The following is a 21,299-nucleotide window of genomic DNA, read 5'->3' on the forward strand; positions in this document are numbered from 1 at the left end:
ACTCATAAAAAAAATATAATACTAGGATAAAAGCTAATTGACAGTTATACACCAATCACATTCCAAATCTAAATATTTTTTCTTAATGTGGAAAATATTGTATATTATTTGACCAAATAAATGATTTATTTTATTCAAAATCCATAGAAAAAAAATTAATAAAGTACTGTAAATTTTAACATGTAAGTTTATTTTCAAAAAATTCAGAACAGCTTTACCATGTTTCTAAAACATTGTAAATTTGGAAATCAGAGAATAATAGCATAAAAATAACATAATAAATTTTATTATTTTAATTATAGGATACAATCAGAAGTACTAAAAATTCAGATTTGTATGTCATATTATACGAAACTCAATCCAAAGATAATATAATTTGTTTGCTACCAGTATCTATTTCACAGAAAGAACATGAGAAATGGACATTAACTGGAATTACACTATTTTTAAGATGTTAGTTGCTTCAATAATTTTAAAATTATAAAGTAAAAAACTTGTAATGAACTAGAGAATTTTATTTTATTCATTTAAAGTTCAAAAATTCTCAAATTTCAAAAAATGTAATTCTACATTGTTTATTAAATATATCACATATAACTTTGAAACCATATATCACTCACTTCTGTCTACACTTTTCTGTTTACATTTAATAATAATAATGTTATTAAATTTCATATACATAATAAAATGTACCAGATAATGATTTTTGTTTCTTTTAATCTATGGCCATTAACCACTAGTTTACGAGATATACGAGATGTAGATGTGAGTACCATTTTCTTCATTCCCATATCATTTAGTTGTCTTTTCACAATATTTTATTTGAATGCAAGATTAATTATTCTTAAAAAAAATATCAAATAAATGGACATATTAAAACAATGAGTTTATTGTTACCATAAATTAACCTATATAATATTTTTCATTTAATTAAATATTACATATACACATTTCTTTTATATATAATGAATATTTATTTATAACTTATTAACATGTTAATATGCTAAAATTTACAATTAATTGCATGCAAAACCATTTCAATGGTGAACTCAGATAATTTTCATTTAAACTAACATGATGAAATAACCAACATATTTAACTGAATACATTTTAAAGTCCCAACTTTTAAAAGAAGACTAAAAAAAAATTAATTTAAAATCAATTTGAAGCATATCAAAATCAATACTATTAGGAAAAACATATTTCTTAAATTTTTTTTGTCAATTTTCTATATCAATAATAATCTTTAATAGTTAATCCTTGGAAGACTGCTCAGCAGCATTGATTTGAAGATTTCAATAACTAATTTTTCAATGCTTAAAAAAATTAATATTTCAGTCATATTTAATACAAAATATTTGTTATAATGTAAAAAAAAAAAATATTTATTTAATTTATTATCTATTTAGAATAAAATTAAAGTAGCAAAAGAATTATGGAAAAATAATTTATGCATAATAAAGAATACAAATAAAAAACATAAATTTTGGTTTGGTAAATTAGTAAAAAATATATATTCCATCAAGGATCTATTTTTCACAACTTTCAAATAAAATGAATAACTTATAAGTAAACAGAAAAATTAATAATATTTGAACTATATTTTCTATACTTAAATTTAAAAGTTTTCATTTGCCATATGTTTTTTCACGAGATTTATTACAATTATGATTATTCAGTCAAATTTCAATATTATAGTATACATTACTTAATTAATAAAGTAATCATTAAAATTATTTTTTGATAAAATTAAAAAAAATTAAAACTGTTAATAGTTATAATAAAATAATTTTTTTAATTATACATTTAGTCATTTTAAATTTTACTATCAAATTAAAATAAAATTATTTTTACATTTATTAAATGTACGAAGTTATATATGATTAATTTATTATAACACTTGATTGAATAATATTTACCAGCTTTTATATAATTAAATTCAAAATACATGTCAATATAACCTTTGTTACAGCATAAATTATTACTAGATATTTAATTAATAAATTTCAAAAGTCCATGAATAATGACTTAAATATGTTTATTGTAAAACCAGTTTAAAATGATATTCTAAAAAATATGTCTTAAATTATTTAATAATAATTAATAACCCAAATTAACTTTAAAAGTATTATTTACATCAAAATACAATTTTAAGATACTACGCAGTCATATAAAAAATTATATCATAAAGATAGTAATTTACTGTTGAATTTAAAAAAGAGTTATCACGGTTCTATGAAAAATATACATTTATTTATGAAAAACTTAGGAACTGATTCATTTAAATTTTATGAAGTACCAACTATAAGGTATTAAATTTTTTTTTTATTATTTAACACCCAAATTTATATGAATAAATGTAGGATTTTATATTATTACTACTTAAAAAAAATCTGCACTCTCTAAAGTTACAGTTGATTATGTAGCATATCTTTTAGTCCATAATCTAGCAATTCTGTCATGTTCATCACGATTTTGTAAATATTGTGTAGCAATGCTGCCAACAAGTGGATCAGCTAAAAATATTGAAAATAAATGATTGCTATACACATTTAGAAGAATTAATAAATAAAATACCTGGATTACAATCAGTCAATAAAGAACAGATAGATAACAGCACCTTAGATATAGTAAGAGCAGGTGACCAATTATCTTTTAATATATCCAAACAAATGACACCCTGAGAATTAATATTGCAATGATATATACGAGTTCTGAAAGTTACCTGAATTTTTAAACAAAAATACAATATTACAAATGGACAAAAGTAAATCGTATTATAACAATAAATTAATTTACTTTAGGCGGTTTAAAAGGATATTCTGGAGTGAAATGAATATCTAAAAAGAAAACTCCACCTTCATACACAGATCCTGGTGGTCCTAATATGGTACTAACCCATTCATACAAATTGTCTGCCTTAGGTCCAGCACTGTAAAATCAGAATTATATGAAATGACACAATTAAATTTTAAGTATAATTAATATACTACTTTATATAAAAGTATTACCTGCAATTTGGTGGAGGGTCTAATGTAATTTCAGCCAATTCCTTTTGTATTCTAAAATTAAATTATAATTATTCAAATAAAAATTGTAAAAATGTAGTTTGACACTAATTATATATAACAATCTTGCAATAACATATCCCAGGGAACTAATAGATCCAAACCATTAGCCACGCTATAACTACAGCTTTGGTAAAAAATTCTTTTAGTCACCCCCTTATTTTAATATAATCCAAATGGAGTTCCCTAGAAGAGAGACTATGTATAAGTTACCTTATATTACTATAATAAGAGTGCAAAGGTAGTATAACACTAAATAAGGATTTTTTTTTTATATTTTAAAGATATTTTGTAATAAATTGTTTAATCATAATTTGGTTATTTTAATAATAATAAATTAAAAATAAGTAAAAATTTTAAAATGTAAATAAAATATGGAAACTTAATGTAGTATCTACAAAATAATAATTGTTATAATTAAAGTAAAACTTTTCTACAAAAGGTTCGATGAATAAAGAAAAGATAATTAATTGCACATCATGATTGGCTGTAACATTTGACTATCACCAACGGATTCTAATAATTTATTAGGTACATGGTCAAAATGATATTGTTTAATGAACGTATAAGTTCAATAAACGTGTACATTTGATAAATGTGTGCATTCAACAAACATTATGTTTCACAAATATTTTGAATTTTAAATTCATAAAACTTAATTTTTAATATTTAAATATTTATTCTTAATTAATATTTTACTTTTTAATAGCAATAATTTATTATTAATACATTTAAATTTATCATTTGTTAATTTAATGAGTGATTTGATTTAAAAAAATTGCACAATTGCATACATTTAAAATTACTTTAATAAATGCATTCAACTACAATACTTTAATCTTTGAAAATAAAGTTTTACTTGTATTTTATATTATAATATAATTTAATCTATTTATTTTTATAATTATATAAATTAAAATAAATAAATATACATATTAATATAAATAATAAATACATTTATTATAGTGTTTATTTATATTTTAATTATTATAAATATAAAAATAAATAAATATAATGAAGATAATATAAAATATAATACTTAAAATATTAATTATATAAATTATTTATTCTTATTAGTTTGTTATGTTTATTAATAAGAAAATAAGTAAATTGTCAATAATAAATAATATACAGAGTGATTCACTTGTGAACCACTTAATTAATCGAAAATTAAAATTAATTAATAATTTTTTTGTTTCTTTTAATTCAATGTTTCTCTCAATTTTTCAATCATTAAGATTTCTTTATGTTTATCCCTTACATATAATAAGTATCAAATGACAACTCATAATTAAATAGCCTATTTATTAAATAATGATCTAATTAAGAAAATGACTGGCCGATAACAACTTTTGGACTGGTATTTTGGAAGTTATTGACAATTTAAAGTGATGACTGAGAGTGGGTGATTCAATTTTTGTAATTAGGCATTTTCTGGACATATTTTTCCTCATACCTGGATATAAATATGTCATAACGTAAATATATAAATATATACATAACGTCCAATCCAAAACTTATTTCAGTTATTTCAGTAATCATAAGTCCAACATAACTTTCATTGCAATAGAATAAGAAAATTGATAGCAATAAAAAATTTAATTAATTTCAATTGAAAAAAAAAATTTTAGATTTATTTTTTAATTTTATTCCAATACAAATCTTATATTGTATCAGTTGAATGATTCTGAAGGAAGAAACAGGAAAGAAAAAAAAAGTTTAATATTTTCAACACAGAGCTTAACTCTGTAAGCAAAAGTACAAATAATGTAATTTAAAACTATAGGCGACTAAAACTATTTTATATTAAAAATTTAGCATACAGCCTAAGAAAACATGAATCTAGAAATTTAATAAAAGCTTTTTTTATCTTCTCTTATTATTCCACTTATTTATCTACCGACTCTCATCTCTGCTCTATTTTTTTGTCAACCACGCAACACTATGAATCATAGTTGGTCTCACCACAGTTCTACAGAACCTACCTTTTAGCCTCATTGAACTAAATTATTCAACTTTTTTTTATAATATAATTTTTCTTTACTTTTTTAATAGACAACTCAGTATAAACTGACTTTACTTTATAAAATGAATAAGTTAACTCATTTTAAATTCATCTATGATTAGTATTATATAAAATACTAGCATTTGAATGATAAAATGTTTTGAATTTAAATGAAATTTCCTTAGAATAAAAAAGATATGTTAACAGCATGTTTACTGCAGAAAATATTAAATATGGTATCGTGACCAAAAATGTTTATCAACCCTGAATGTTCAAGTATTTGTATTTCATAGGAAACAGATTTTAAACTAGTAAATAAAATATCATATTTGCAATATACAATACTTCAAATTTCTATCTTAAAATTATTATAATTTAAAAGGAAAATATTATGTTTCTTAAAGATATCTTAAGAAATACATATAATATAATCGTTAAGCACAAAAAAGTAATTTTCAGTGTAAAAAAAAAAAATTAATAATAATTAGAATGAATAAGTATTGCATTCAATATACTTTTGTGATTCACATTACACAAATCAATATGAAAATATATATTTATCTAAAAGGTAAATTTATATTAAAGGTCACTCTAAAAGCCACATAAATATTTTAAGTAAAAAACTGGGGATATTTATTTTTACAATCAAGTTATCATCATCAGCACTAAACAAAGAACCACTTTTTGTTGATTAATAAATTGAATATATTTTTTAACTTATAAATAATTTAATGGCATTAAAAATCTTTAACATTTATCAAATCATTAGCAATCTACATTAAAATAACATGTCATCTTTAACTCACCTTTTAGTCGATGTACTGAGTGCTTTTGACATTTTTGGATTGGGTTTAACCTCTTTAGTGGATTCACTAAGAGAAGGTGATGAAGGAGGAGTCCCTTGTACAGCAGAGACCACAGGTAAAGCTGATGTTACTCCTCTACGTCCTGAACTACTAGGACTCCTCGGTGTAGGAGTTGTAGACATGATAAAACTATTTATCACAGGGATATGCTACAATTTACCAAGTAGAAAATATTATGCGAGGTGTTAAAAAAAAATATCACATATACACAATGGTCAATAATAAAATGAATTAATTAAAATATGATTAGTATGATAAATACCTCTAATAATTGGAGATTTGCAAGAGAGTAAAAACCTAACGTTCTACCCTTTAAGACATTTGATCAGTACTTGACTTTACTATCAGCGATAAGTAGTCATTTGATCTGTTGCGACTATCGGTCGCAGGTCAATCAGATTTAATGTGTCTTTGTCGTTTTGCAATCTAGATGAATGCTAATTGACGATTTAATACGACCAAACAAACTCTTAAGTCTTGCACAAATTTTAATTCAGTTTTGGCAAATTAAACACACAGCAGCGGCGATACAGATGAACAAAGGAAATCACTCACAAAAATACAATCATGCGTCGAATTTTCGAAAACGATAGTGGTTCCCAAAAAGCAGTGTGCCGGCATAAAATTACTAATAGTAGTATATATAATGTTTTGCTACTACCCTCCTTATCAAATACTGATAACTGCTAGATAGTCATTGAAGAAATTCAAAAAATATGTTTTATGAGTATTTAAATTTTGCTTTATAATGACTATTAAATCTTATATTAAGATTTACTTATTAAACATGTAATAATTACACTTTGACTTCTATACCATTAATTACTCGAAACATTGATAAACTACGTGAATTTCAGTAATATAGAAGCCTTTAAATGTGACAACTGTGCACCAAAATTTAAAATGTAACCAAAAAAATAAAAAAAAATTTTTTTGTCGAATGAAAAAATATGACAGCTACAATCATAATTTTTTTGCACAAAATTGAAATAGACAAATCGAGTAATAATAACGTGAGATCTGTTGTGCTCGGGTAAAAAATGTAAACAACAGAACGTTATGGAATAAAAAATTAATTTTTTTACATAAGAATTATTATTTTATATAATTTATAATGGCTATTAAAACTATAATATACTTTACGTTTTTAGCTGTTAGAAACTTATAATTTCGATGAACATAAATTCAATAAAAAATTATTTTTTAGATGTTTGTAATTAAGATCTTAGAACTACATAAGCACCACAGAAATTTACAGTTTCAACTTTCTGGAGAGCTATTTTTAGAAAATAATTTACATTTATTATAATTTTATTTCAATTTACATAATAGTCTATTTTACATCAATTCTGGTTAAACTATTTACAATATGTAGGCACGTAATCAAATGATGTTTGAAAACTCTTCAGTATTTTTTTAAATTATATTATAGTTATGAGACTTAACTTGATAATATTATATGAAGAAGAAAACTTTTCGTTTAGACACCCGAAATAAAGTCCTGTTTAAAGCCTCAACTGTAGAATCCAGTAATCTAATTCTGATAAATTATGCCTTCCAACCATATGCAAAAACACATTTTTTATCTAATAATTTAAATCCATATAGTAATAATGATACTAGCTGTTATTTTATTATTTTTTTTAAAAAAAGAATTTAAAAGAACACAACATTCCAAATATAAATAATTTTTTATAAATTGAAAATATTGTAATATTATTAAGCGTACGATTGTTAGTATTTAAGAAACAATATTTTCCCCAAAACAACAAGTAAATTTGTTAATTAACATTTTTTTTATTATTTCTATTGTAATATGTGTTAAAAAAGTTTTTATTTTTCATAAAAAGTTTGTATCTTAACTTAATTTTATTAAATAACGTCTTATTTGAATCGATTATAAAGGATCGAATTATTTATAATATGCTAATAAAAAATTGTAATATTATTGTTTACATCAAGAAAATGTTTTTATTGCCCACTCAAAATAGTATTTATAATGAATAATTATTTCTGCCAGGAGAGTTTTCGAACCATATCTTCACATTTTGAATAATCATAAAAATAATAACAATGCATGTGTATTATATTCTTACACTAGCTTATAAAGTACTTTTAATATTAAACCCGTAGTATGGATCGAATTATGGGAATCTAAGAAAAAATAACCAGGAAAAAATAAATGACAANGTGGATCGGATTATGGGAATCTAAGAAAAAATAACCAGGAAAAAATAAATGACAAAATGATGAATATGCATGCAAGGAAAAAAATAACCAATTTTTTAATATTTATATATTTTTATGAAATTAACTGAATATTTAAATATCTTAGATATCTTAGATATATACTAATGAAACAAGAAAAAATAATTTAAAAAATATTCAATAGCTTTTAAAAAGCATTTTTTTTTTTTTTGCTACACGGTTTGCCATATTCAAATTTTAAGTACTGGTGTATAATATAATCTGCTCATTCCCACTTGATATATATTTGAAAAAATAAAAAAAAAAATCTTAGTGATAAATAATAAAAAAATAAATTCAAAGAAATAATAATTGGATAAAAATTAATGTGTTCTTAGTTAGATGTGAGACAACTGTATAAATATCAATTATTATACTTTAAAATAATTTTAAAAGAAATCCATTTTCATTCTTAGCCATTATAATAATAACTATTACACTTAGCCTATGTTAGTATATACCCAGTTATGAAAATTATTTGTCTAATCTCAAATACTTCTTGTACCATACCATATGAATTGGAATTAATATGAACACATTGTTTGCTAAAATTTATGACCTTTTTTTTAATAATTAAAAATTATAAAATAATAAGTTATATTAGTGTGATTAATAACTTAATAGATTTTAAATTTAAGTATAGTATCTCAAACATTAATTTTAATGAAATAGTAAAAAAATGTTTTTATTTATTACTAACCAAAAACATTTTATAGAAATAATTATAATGATTTGTCAAACTTAGAATAAACACAAATTACAGCTATTAATTTATAAATTATAATAATTACATAAATTATCTTCTTCAATATATTGATAACAAAAGTGAAAAACTATAAAAAAAATTACATTAAATAATAATAAAGTTGTGTAATCTTATATTACAAATGGTGCGTTTGCACAGTTACAAAATTAATTAGTAATTTTTTTAATTAAAGTTAAAGCTTTCTAACATGAGACCAAAGAGTACACACATAATTAGATAATTTATGATAACAAGCTAGTAAACAACTGGTTTTTTATTATTTAGTTTATTAATATAAAAAAAATAATTGGATGAGATAAAAGCTACTCCTAATTATCTTTTAAAATGTAGCATTAATAAACACTTATAATTGATTTATTCCTTAAACGGTTTCATATTCTTTGTATAAAGAACAACGGCGACAACACGCTAATGTAACAGCCAAAAGCTATAAGCAAAACATACAATTTACTTTTAGAATGGATACTTTTCAATTAAATTATTTAATTTCATAAAATTGAAATACCTGAACTGCAGCAAAAGCTATCCCAGTCCAAAATAATAGTTGACTATTTTCTTGAAGCTTATCTTCTAACAATGTAAAGCATCCAGTTAAATATGCATCAGTTTTTGTACAATGCCAATCTACTGGAATTGCTTTGCAACATGATACTGGTAATACATCAGTATGAGTTACTATCTTCCAATCATTTGGTCCATTAATTCCACAACATTCCACCTTTGTAGTAAAAATTATATTATACATTTTCTGAGTATATTTAATGTTTATAAAACTTACATCAGATTGTAAGATATTCCAAGCTTCAGTTGACGTTTCATAACCAGTTTGATTATATTTAGAAATGGTTTGGTTCATTTCTTTCATTGCAAACTCCTTGATTTCACCGCGCATCATCAATACAGCTCCCGAAAAAATCAATTCACCCATTAAAACTAATGTAAGCAGCACAGAAAACTATACAGAATAATAATAAAGTAAAAACATCATTATCTAATAAATAAGTATTACTATAAGAAACACTTACAAGAATCAAAAGGCATCCACTATCCCTTATTATACCACACAGACCCAGTATAGCAATAGCAAATACAATCAATCCAATAACTAACATTATTTGAGGGGCTGTAATCAAATCTTTGCTAATGAAACTTGACCAATTATAAAATTTTTGATTGATGAGAACTGCAATTGTTATGATAATAATACCCGAAATCTAGGAATTACAAAATTTATATCTCAATAATAATTAGAACACATAAATTTTTACTAAAGTACTTACCAAGCATAAAAGATTAAACAAGTACAAAATGTACTTGCCAAAAAATTGAAAAATTGACATAGTTCTTAACGTAAAAAACGACAAATTAGAAAAGCGTAGAAGTTTCTGAATACTTTTACAAGGTTAAAAATATTAAAAAATTGTTAACGTCAACACGGTCAACTAATAACCAACTGAAACAGCAAACGATCAATAATGACGGAACTCGTTATTCATAACTGTTATCAACGACAAAAATTAAAATTAAACAATGTACCTACCAAGAATTTACAGTTTTACAGTTATGCAATAAGTATGATGTTACACGTTTATTGCCTTATTCATACAAGAATCACTAAATAAATATATCTTAGAAATATTATTTTTGTAAGGATTTTTCTTTACTCACCTGTTTAAAAATAGCTTATATCATGCTATCAATAAACATAAAAACAATAACGTCGAGTACAATCATAATAAACACACTTGATGTATAAACACGAAGGATTAAAAAATTGTTGTCGTTCAATATTTTCTATTACTGCAGTGTTCAGAACGTTTATTAAACAAATGAATGAGTTGATTTTGGTGTACTTTATGAATAATTTACCCCCAGTGGCGTCATTTCAGATTATAATAGACGGGGGCAAATTTTTGACCGGGCCAAAATTTTATAAATCATTATTTGCTCGCGATTTATCCCCATAATACAACCACAAAACTAATTAAATTAAAAATTTTTTTTTTTCAAAAATGGCCATGTGACTTCTTTTTTATACTGTTTAACATGTATAAAATATAATTTTTTAACGTTTATTCTATTTTAAAGGATGGAGTTTTTATAATGAAAAAAACAATTAATAAAATATGTTAAAATGAATTAAAACTAATTAAAGACCCTTCTAAAAGGGAGACATTGAAAATATTTGAATTTAGAAATCTCAAAAACAATTTTAATAACCTTTGTTCTATTAAAAAGTAAAAATGTTGACTAATTTTATTCTGCTAAAATTGCGTTTTAGAACACTTAGCAGACCCAATATGTACTAAAAATTTGGACTGAGGCAAATTTCCAAGTTACCCACCCCCCTAATGATGCTCCCAGTTAATCTGCAATATACATAATTATCATTTATATAAACGATTCAATTTAGACAAATTTATATTCCAACATAATAGATAAAAATCTTTCCTTTCATTGGCGTAATTAAGGTTTAGAGATAAATAAGAAAATAAATAAGAAATAAGAAAGTTTTCACTGCTCTAAAACCAAAAAAATAATTGTAACTTCATTACGTAAATATTTTAGTTTTGAGTTGATTTATATGAAGTTAAGTACTCCATCTTAATTGCGCTCCTACATATCTTGAAATAAAATATTTCAATTAAGTACTAGATACATGATTTAGTGTACACTTCATATTTTCTAAATTTTGTCACATTCATTTCTTCTTTTATCATAATTAATATTATAATGTGAACGTTTTCTTTAAATCCATTATAAATTATAAATAAAATAATTATAAATATACAAAACGATAACACTACAACTGCAATCACTAATGAGAAACAAAGTAACTTTTAACAAATTGCAGCAAGTAAATAATGCACTAATGCTTTGCGTGTTGTTCTATCTGTATAAATAATTTTAAGTACCAGTGATTAAATCAACATTTGACAGTACAAGATACAGATTCTATAACCCATACAGTACATCATCATGTACATAAACGTGAATATTTTATTACATATATTTTTACATACAATTACAATATGTCAATTCGTCATGAGTTCATAAAAACATAATATTATTGTAAATTATGCAAATTAACAAAAAAACAATCATATTTATCAAAAACGTGAATTTTTTTTACGTTCACGTTCAATTTGATAAAACAAATGACTTCTATGTGACGTTCTTGAATAATAAAAAAAAGAAACAAATTTGAAAAATTACTTATTTCTACACATTTTGAGTGGTGCATTTAGATGGCTAGAAGAGCTAAAACTTTAAACCCAATCAGATTCTAAAAACTGTTAAAATTGCGCCTATATTTCTTGTTATAAGAAAAATGAACAATATCCTTAAAAAACATAGTTATAAAAATGAATAAAGTCATTAACAGAAACAATCTAAAAGATAAATCTAATATTAATCATTAGTCAAATGAAGTAAACAAAAAATAGTTTATCATTAGTAGTAATAATTAGAGCTCAAACATAAATGAATTGACCTTCGAAAATAAATATCATTAAAAAAGGTCACCTACAAAATTACTCGCTAGTAATTAAGTGTCACAAATTATAGTTATAATTTCATGAAAAATAATGAAAAAATAATTTTAAAGAATACATTTTTTTTATAAATACTTAAATAATATTTTTAAATTTAATTAATCTATATTGGATTTTCAATATTTTCTGGGGGGAGTCCAAAAAATAAAATTAACTTGGGTACATATCAATATATGTCCCGTGTATGATATAATGTAAAAATATAGGTTAATTCTGGATATCTTCTCTCCGTATATCTGCGATTGTAATTAATTATATATATTTTTAAAATATTGTTACATTAAGATATTTGAATAGTAATTACAAAAATAATGAAAGTATATTTAAAACAATAATACTGAGTCTACTCAAAAGGGAGTAGTATCTCAACAATTTGGTAAAAATAACATTTTATTGGTAGTTGACCTTTTTTTGATTATTAATATTAAAAAAAGATATTTAATGGGTCCAATATTTTAAAAAATGCATTGCTCACCATTTAGTAAATAGTAGCTAGAACTAAAATTTTAAACTCTCAAAAATAAAAATTAATAACATCAATTTATTATTTATAAAAAAGGAATACCTCACAAATATCACAGATACCATGATAAATTATATTTTTAAACCAAAATAAAGTAAAATTATCATTAGTTTTCTAGCAAACTTATGGAGTATTTAGCTAATAATATCATTGAGTATTGACTCAAGATTAAAGGGAAAAGATCACTTAAAAATATATTTCAGTATAGAGGAAACATGAAAATACAGCTGACTTGAAATGGAACATAAAATTTTATTATTGTATCATCACTTTACACTAATATACACATTTCATCATGTTCAAACAATAATCACAATAAAATTTATCAAAAATAAATATTTAATAATTTACATTATATACACACAATTTAAGTTACACGTCTACCACAATAAGTATTCATAATTGATTGATAAATATTTGGTATTATTTTAATTTAAAATTAAAACAATCAACAATTTTCTTTTGTTTATAGCAATATGAAGTACAAACTTTCAAAGTATTTTACTAATTCAAAATAAATATAAATTTAAGAAAAAATTTTTTTATTCATTTAATACTCAAATTATTCACTGATAAAATTTGATAAATTTTACAATTGACTTATGGCAATACAAAAATTATAGTGTTACTTTTTATTGTAATCATTTCAGAAAAACCTAAAAATATCATGACAAGACACATTATTTATACCAAAATACTTTATAGTTTCAATAATTTATACAATAAATTAAAAAAATTCAATAATTAGTGCAAAAATGACATTGTTTAAAACAAATTTTAACTAAATGAAAAAAATATAATAATTAAGAAAGAAAGACGCAGGCTTTTCGTTCACCAATATTCATACTATTTACAAGTTAATGGAGTTTAATAATGTTTTCAACAAACACATATTTTGCAAAAATAAACATGTGAATTGCAAATTTATAATTATAATTATACTTTATTGGTAACTTAAATGTCGGGGTTTATATAATTTTCTTTTAAATTATAATTTCTATTTTATAAATAATCCCTAAGCTGATTTCATCTATTATATAAAAAACACCATATTAAACAATAATAGGAACAAAATAAATAATTAAAAAAAAAAAAAGTAATATATTAATATTAAAAGCTAAACATTTTGGGTAAATTATCAGTTTTATTAAAATTAATTTGGTAGAGGAAATTGATTTCCAACGTAATTGTCTTAAAAGGGCCAAAATATCAGTACAGCAATGTAAATTGACCCTGTGTATCCTATACAAATTTAATTTATTTTTCAGTTTATATATTATATATATATAGATTTAATAGTAAGAGACACTTTGATTGCACTTAATTCAATATATCTCATTAATTCATTTAGATGTTTCAAAAGTTTTTAAATAATTTTATTAATTTGTATTTATAAAAAATTACTTCAATAATAATAAAAAAAATTATCCATTTGAGACCTAAATAACATCTCAATAAATTTTAGCTTCAAAAATTGTACATAATAAAAAAATTATAAAGTTCCAATTATTTAATCAAAATACATCCACAATTTTGTTTAATTAACACATTTTATAGCAGGAGAAAAGTTGAAAGAGAATATAACATAATAATAAAACAACTTTTGTCAAATTACAATTTTGACAATCATAAATTTAAACATTAAAAATAATAACTTTAACATCCATTGACTACCTAGATTGAGATGATTCTTCTTTTTTGGGTAATTGCATATCAGGCGGTACAGATCGATGAGTATTAGGAGATGGATCTTTTGGTCTTAAGTGAGCTTGAGGGTGGTAACCAAATAGTTTTGCTCTATGTTCTTCTTCTTCTGCTCTGTATGCAGCAGCAGCAATTAATGGACTAAATCTTAGTGAATCATATCTAAAAAATATGGATAAAACTTTTGTTACAACTTAATTAAATCACTATTTAAAAAGTTTATAAATGAAAATTAAGTGGTTGGCAAACTATTTGAAAATTAAACTTCAAAGATAATATTTAGTTAATATTAAATTAATACTAAAACAAGGTCTCTTCAGATAAAATAATAGAAAAAAATTAACTATACACACCTATACTGATCCCATGGTGAAAAGTGTGTTGGCAAACCTCTTTGTGGATGTCTAGGTGGAGGTGGTAAGTAATGAGATGGTGGTGGAACACGGCCCAACATCATATTTATGTCTTCTTCCTTATGAATCATACTTGGTTCTTTAAGAGGAGAACGTTCTCTCATCTTAACAGCTTGCTGATGCTGATGTTGCTGCTGTAAATGTTGTTGATGCTGTTGTTGTTGTTGCAATTGTTGTTGGGCTATTTGCCTTCGTTTTTCTTCACGTTTAACACGTTCTCTTTCACGCCCTCTTTCTCTTTCTTTTTCCCGTTCCCGTTCCCTTTCTCTTTCTTTTTCCCGTTCCCTTTCTCTCTCTCGCTGTTGCTGTTCTGCACGTTCAGTTTCTACAGGATCTGGTTTAATTTGCCAACTTGCTACTGATCCATAAGGAGAGTTGGGTGTAGGAATTCCTCGTGAAGGTTGTAATCGTGCCCATGGATCATTTATGGGATTTGGAGGGAAAGGTGATATAGGTGGAAATCCTGTAGGATATCTAGCAAACATCGCTGCAGCAGCTATATATATAACAGCATTAAAGTAAAGTTAGACATAATGAAAGACTGAAAGTATATTTTAATAATAATAAATTAGTTACCCATAGGTGGATATCCAGGGGGTAACCCAGCATGATGATGATGAGGTGTAGAGAAGGGTGAGAGATCATGAGGCGGTCGATTAGGGGGAAATAAATGAGTAGGTGGCCTAGGTAATTCAGTCTTTGGCACAAGATTATTAACAGAATTTTTTGATTCAGCTGCTTGTTGCTTTTGTTGATAATGATAAATTTCCCATGCTAAACGAACATGCATTGCATTCCATTTACCAGGTTTCTGCACAACAAAGAAAATGATTATAAAACAATAAATTAAACTGCTATGTTGATAAAATTCAACTCACACTTGATTTAGTTGGCTTTGATGTATCAGTCAACTGTAAGTACACAATAAATAATGAATTAATAATGATTTTAACATTATATTATAAAAAAATAAATAATTACCTTAGGAGTGAATGTTGGAACATGGGCTGGTGGTGTAAATGGAGTGTGCCCTATTGACGAATGTAATAAACTAGGAGTGAATCCTGGATAATTACTAGGCAACAGACTTTGCCTGTAAAATGGAGAGTCAACTCCACCTAATTTTGGTATTTCTTTAAACTGTCAAAAAAAAAAAAAAAATTGAAATAAATATCAAGTACAAGAAACAGAGGTAAGTGTACTAACTAATGGAGGAGGGTACAATGCTGAGTTAGGTGCTGGTTGTATAGCTGAAGCATTCGGCATAGTTGGAGTAGCTGCAGCTACTGAAGGTATAAGTGGTGTCGCTGTATGTTGATGTACATGGGTATGTTGATGTTGATGATGATGCATCTCTGTACGCAAGTATGGAGCACCAACAGCCAAAGCTCTTTCTTGCGATGATGCTAAAAATCTAGAGTCTAATTCTCTTCTTAACATATCTGCTTGATCTAAAAAAAGATGAATATATATAAGCTGAATTTTATATTTAATTATGAACATTTCTTATTAGTTAATAATAAGTTAAGTTTTAGAAAAGTATAATTTTAATAATATAATTTAATGTAAAAAAAATTTTAAATTTTCATATTTTAGACAACTTTTTATTTAAACATTATAAAATTTTATTAAATATAACATCATTTGAGATATGATTTAATTAAATAACTATTATTTACTTGATTGAAATAAAGATTCTGCAGAAAATGGATTGTGAGCAGGAGGAGCTGCTGGTGGCAATGCACTAGATTGAGATGTAGCTGTGGCAGCTGGTGATGAAAATAATGGTGGCGGATATGACGATGGATGTCTAGTAGTAGTAACCATGGTAGATGTCGTAATACTATTATTTCTGAATAAAATATATTGTTTAAATTTTTAGAAAATCTTACACTATTTAGAAATATAATACTAACCCCATGGGGCCCCAAAGGGGCGTTTTATTGTATACAAGACTAGAAGGTGCCGAAGCTGGGACATTGGGTGTCAAAGAAGGAGCAGCAACTGGTGGTAATGCTATTGACGCAGCATTAAATGGTGAAGGTGATGCCAATGAAGCAGTACTTCCTGGAGCTCTATATAAAATATTACAATTCGGATAAATAAAAGTAATTAAATTATATAGTACATTAATATAACTTATTTAAGTTTTGCTTTGATATCTTAATATTGAGGGCCATATTTATAGTTAATTTCTTTAAAGAGAGAGGAAACGGAAGCTGTGAGAACAGTTATGGAAATGAATGTTGAAGAAAGAAGAAATAAAGATAAAAAAAGAGATGAAGGGATGTTATTGATTGCGATATGAAGTCGGTTGATGTGTTTGTAGATGATGTGGGAGATCGTATCAAGTGGAAGATTAGGATAAGGGTAGCCGACCCCAATTAGTTAGGATACAGGTAATGAAAAAGAAGATTTATAATTAATTTCTATGAATAAGCTGTACTTAAACTATCTAAATAGCATTCTAAAGAATATCTTAAAATTATTCATGAGAATCAAATATAAATACAACGTTCCTTAGTTACTTACTTGTAACTATCTCGTTCTCTACTAGGACTGAGACGACGTGGAGAATGTCCTCTGGCCAACAGAGAATGACTGCTCAGTAAAGAAGGAGTTGTATTAGTTGCTGTTCCAGAGGAAATATTTGAAGTTACATGGCTGGGTGCTAATACTACATTGGATTTGGTTGATATCACAGACATTGGAGAAGATCGACTTGATCTCTGAAATAAAAAAATAATTAATTAAATAATTCAATGATTAATTCTATTAAAACAATAATAATTTAACTTCTTGTTGTATTTATTTGTTTTTTTTTTTGGATATTTTATTATATATATATATATATATANATAAAAAGCTTAAAAATAGTCTTGAAAAGTAGAAATTCAGGAGTTTTTTTTAAAAGAACTAAAGAAAAATTTTAAATATAGTTGTAAACAACAATTTTAATATTTATTTTAGTATTTTTAATCTAATAATTATGCAATACAAATTGAAATAATATCCTTGTATATAAATATAAATAATAATAATTAAAACTAAACAGTAGTAAATTGTAGGTGATTAAGGAATAACCGGCTCCATCAACATACCCTTCTTTTTGACATCTTTGTACAATTTTTATTTTATAAATTTTATATTTAGGAAATTTTATAAATGATAATGCAATTTAAGAATTATTGAGCATAATTAATATGAAAAAATTATTAATCTTGCAAATTTAGAAGATTGAATTTAAAGTTTTGGTTATTTATATATAACAGATAAATTCAGAGGAGATACTATTTTAAAATAAATTAAATATTTTAAATAGACTTAATAAAAAGAAAGTCATTTATGCATATCTAATAGTCCATAATAACACTTGATATAGTAATACGAATCAAAATTCTGCGTGGTTTAAGGGCACATTTAAAATGATTTTTATCATAAAGGTTTTAAAAAAGTAAATAAAAATTAAATTAATTTAATTTAATATTTATGCATAATAGTTAAAAAATGAGAGGAAGTTGGAGTCTAAGCTTTATTCAAACTTATTCTAACTATTTTTTTTTATTTAAACTTATGCTCCGTCTACTACTACGATATATTAATTTATATATGAAAAATGTATATTAGTAAATACTATTACTACTAATAAAGTATTTTGTAGGCATAATATACAATAGAAATAGATATGTAAAGTGAGGTGGGAAAATAGAAATTGATATCTCTGATAAATGATATTTTCTATAATTACTCATTACTACACATTTTCTTTCAATTTTTTAATTACACGCTTATTTATTTTTCTACAAAAATTCTATTAGTGTTAATGGTGCCCTTAAGTTTAATAGCAAAATTATGGATTCACTCAACTCATTTATGCCTGGTAAATCATAATCATAGCCATGGCTAATAAATTTCCAAACGTTTATTTCAATATAATGTCATAGTTACGGATAATTTTAAACGTCAATATTTAAATTAACAATAGTTAATAAAAACATACAACGAATAAATAGTTAGCCAACAACTTAATTATGTATACATGGAATATTTTTTATATTTAATTAATTATAATATATTTTTAAGTCATTTGAGGTATTACATAATATGTATACTGAATCATTTAAAAATTAGACTTAATTCAAAAATTCAGTTTTAAAAATATAACTATCTAGATATATTATAAATTTCAACTGATAAGTTATAAATTGTATTTAATTTATTTTTTAGTAATTAATAAACTTCGAAATGAAAATTCAACGTCTTCCGGTAACCCCACATAAAGTGAGGTTATAAGCACATTTTTATTTTTAAACAGCAAAGGAGAAAACATCACCAACGTCTTTTTGCAAGTAAACGAATATTACTCTAAAATAAATAGGACAGCGATATCCTGTTCTATTTTAATTTTAATGGATAGTATATGGACCATTGCATGTAAATTGACGTAAGCGAAATTTTAATTAACAATTTTTGTCCCCTAAAATCATGAAAGTAACTTATGAGTACTTCAAATCAACCGAATCTAAACAATTTTGTTCAAAAATGTCACTTACGCCAATTAGCCTGCAAATAGTCGATATAAAAAGTGATTATTTAACAATACCACATTCGTACCATTAAAAATATAAAGCAACAAAAAAATTTATTTTTTATAAACATTTTATATTTTTTTTCAATACAAAATAATTTTCATAAAAGTGTTTAGTTCTATCTCTATCTCTTACTCCTTAAAATTAAATCAGTTTGAATTATTCAAATTGTAATGTATAAATTTAACATGCATATATATTTTTAAAGTAATCGATATATTCATTAAATTTATAAATCTAGTTTGATAAAATTGAATTAAACATGGAAAATTGGTAGTAATGTAATGTCAAAGTTAAAATTAAAATTTTTAATGGGTACACCATAGATGTTTGACCCTAAATAAAGTCTTACTTAAGCGAATGAACTATAACTTTTAACATTATCGATAAGCCTTGTTAATGATGTTATTTATAAACATTAATACAGTATCTAATCTAAGATAATATTTTAATATACATACATTATAATTATTATTAGCGTACTTATATATTCAGACAATCTGATCATTTGAACTATACAAATGTATGATAAATCGATTTTTTACCGTAATAACGTAATATCTTTAAAAGTTGATTAGGTACTGATAACAGTTTTAGTATTCAGTGTAAGAGTCGACAGAAAATTCAAGTTTTTAACGATGATGGATAAGTTGAGCATTTCTTGTTAAAACTTGAGAATGAGATAAAAAATATTAATAGTTATTACATAAATACAAGTTGATATTGCATTATATGAATTATTATGTTTTTTACAATAAAATGACTTTAGAAGTAGTTAATAAACATTTCCCATTGGATTTTTGAAGAACATTTGTAGAGACATAACACGTTTTCAAGTAATTGCAAACAAGAAAAGTGCTTAATAATTATTATTAATCGAGTTGGGTTCACCATTCAATAAAAATTTTAACGCACATAATCACATATAAACAACAAAGTTTTGTAGATATTATTGTTTGAACTTTTCATACTTTTACTTTCGGTAACAGAGTCGCCTCATTATTAATGTTGTTTAAAGTTTTTCAAAATAAAAATATTAATGTAAAATAAAAAACTTTATACGAGGAGAGTTAGAATGAAAATGAGAGAGTTAAATAAAGGGACAAGGCTGCATTGTGTTGAATTATTATTTGGATATACGAATCAAGATGTTAAAAGTTCGCAATCCACATAAATCCAAAACGTGCCAAAACATCGCCGTTAATAATAATAAAAGTTTAAACTCAACAAACTATGAAATAAGAGTTATTATCTACATTTTTTATTCTTTTGCAGAAAATCATTTTACGTCTTTTTATTTACAGTTCTTTGCCGTAAAAAATAAATTATAATTTCCATTGTTATCCATTAAGTCAGTATTTAAAAAAAAACTTGTTATTAAAACAGTTAAATGGTTATACGATAACAATACGTTATTTAATTAATCAAATTCTAATAGATTTTGAGTTTGTGAAGATTTAATTTTGGACACATTTAAGACATTTTTCAATCAGTTAAACTTATTAAATCAATGAAATTATACTTTGCATACAGCATATTACAAGACAATTAATCGAATTTGACT

At 24.2% G+C, this 21,299-nt stretch overlaps 4 protein-coding genes across 7 annotated transcripts in view; 1 reads left to right on the plus strand and 3 right to left on the minus strand.

Annotated features, from left to right (window-relative positions):
- The window catches only part of LOC126897157 (cytoplasmic dynein 2 heavy chain 1), a 36,860-nt gene extending 35,944 nt beyond the window's left edge, over nt 1-916 (plus strand). Inside the window, exon 67 of one of the 2 annotated variants that reach the window (XM_050670538.1) lies at nt 303-916. In XM_050670538.1, the coding sequence (XP_050526495.1) occupies nt 303-458 (156 nt within the window). In that variant the 3' untranslated portion in view covers nt 459-916. The remainder of the gene's footprint in view (nt 1-302) is intronic. The other variant, XM_050670533.1, reaches the window with a different exon arrangement.
- Nucleotides 917-2,305: 1,389 nt separating this feature from the next.
- LOC126897175 (ubiquitin-conjugating enzyme E2-24 kDa-like) lies at nt 2,306-6,554 on the minus strand. Its single transcript, XM_050670547.1, has 6 exons — nt 6,202-6,554; nt 5,880-6,088; nt 3,012-3,062; nt 2,800-2,932; nt 2,578-2,725; nt 2,306-2,516 (listed from the first exon to the last, which is right to left on the minus strand). Exons 2-6 carry the CDS (start codon nt 6,059-6,061, stop codon nt 2,419-2,421), a joined length of 612 nt encoding a protein of 203 aa, XP_050526504.1. The 5' UTR covers nt 6,062-6,088; nt 6,202-6,554; the 3' UTR covers nt 2,306-2,418.
- Nucleotides 6,555-8,855: 2,301 nt separating this feature from the next.
- LOC126894170 (tetraspanin-9-like) lies at nt 8,856-10,555 on the minus strand. Of its 2 annotated transcripts, XM_050664979.1 has the most exons (6): nt 10,493-10,507; nt 10,233-10,405; nt 9,978-10,166; nt 9,731-9,907; nt 9,458-9,670; nt 8,856-9,379 (listed from the first exon to the last, which is right to left on the minus strand). In XM_050664979.1, exons 2-6 carry the CDS (start codon nt 10,290-10,292, stop codon nt 9,314-9,316), a joined length of 705 nt encoding a protein of 234 aa, XP_050520936.1. In that variant the 5' UTR covers nt 10,293-10,405; nt 10,493-10,507; the 3' UTR covers nt 8,856-9,313. The 2 variants fall into 2 exon arrangements, with proteins under 2 accessions (XP_050520936.1, XP_050520935.1); XM_050664978.1 differs by having other exon boundaries at nt 10,233-10,555.
- A 2,706-nt stretch (nt 10,556-13,261) lies between these two features.
- Nucleotides 13,262-21,299, minus strand: part of LOC126894483 (uncharacterized) — a 28,370-nt gene continuing 20,332 nt past the window's right edge. For both annotated transcript variants that reach the window (XM_050665536.1, XM_050665537.1), the window contains 9 exons: nt 17,679-17,875; nt 17,063-17,221; nt 16,826-16,998; nt 16,353-16,597; nt 16,128-16,286; nt 16,025-16,057; nt 15,723-15,957; nt 15,087-15,642; nt 13,262-14,895 (listed from right to left, as the gene is read on the minus strand). In XM_050665536.1, coding sequence (XP_050521493.1) covers nt 14,700-14,895; nt 15,087-15,642; nt 15,723-15,957; nt 16,025-16,057; nt 16,128-16,286; nt 16,353-16,597; nt 16,826-16,998; nt 17,063-17,221; nt 17,679-17,875 — 1,953 coding nt within the window. In that variant the 3' untranslated portion in view covers nt 13,262-14,699. The remainder of the gene's footprint in view (nt 14,896-15,086; nt 15,643-15,722; nt 15,958-16,024; nt 16,058-16,127; nt 16,287-16,352; nt 16,598-16,825; nt 16,999-17,062; nt 17,222-17,678; nt 17,876-21,299) is intronic.

The sequence above is a fragment of the Daktulosphaira vitifoliae genome, unplaced genomic scaffold (genome assembly GCF_025091365.1).
Source record: "Daktulosphaira vitifoliae isolate Bord-2020 unplaced genomic scaffold, ASM2509136v1 Scaffold_1, whole genome shotgun sequence".
Taxonomy (NCBI): Eukaryota; Metazoa; Arthropoda; class Insecta; order Hemiptera; family Phylloxeridae; genus Daktulosphaira; species Daktulosphaira vitifoliae.

Bases quoted from the DNA above. Each gene is read 5' to 3' on its own strand.
- LOC126897175 (XM_050670547.1), bottom strand. From the start codon at position 6,061: ATGTCTACAACTCCTACACCGAGGAGTCCTAGTAGTTCAGGACGTAGA. The intron at 2,933-3,011 runs GTAATACTTTTA...CTGATTTTACAG, and splicing joins GACCCTCCACCAAATTGCAG to TGCTGGACCTAAGGCAGACA. The intron at 2,517-2,577 runs GTATTTTATTTA...CAATATTTTTAG, and splicing joins ATTGACTGATTGTAATCCAG to CTGATCCACTTGTTGGCAGC.
- LOC126894170 (XM_050664978.1), bottom strand. From the start codon at position 10,292: ATGTCAATTTTTCAATTTTTTGGCAAGTACATTTTGTACTTGTTTAAT. The intron at 10,167-10,232 runs GTAAGTACTTTA...TGTAATTCCTAG, and splicing joins TGTTTAATCTTTTATGCTTG to ATTTCGGGTATTATTATCAT. The intron at 9,380-9,457 runs GTATTTCAATTT...TTTTGCTTATAG, and splicing joins TAGCTTTTGCTGCAGTTCAG to CTTTTGGCTGTTACATTAGC.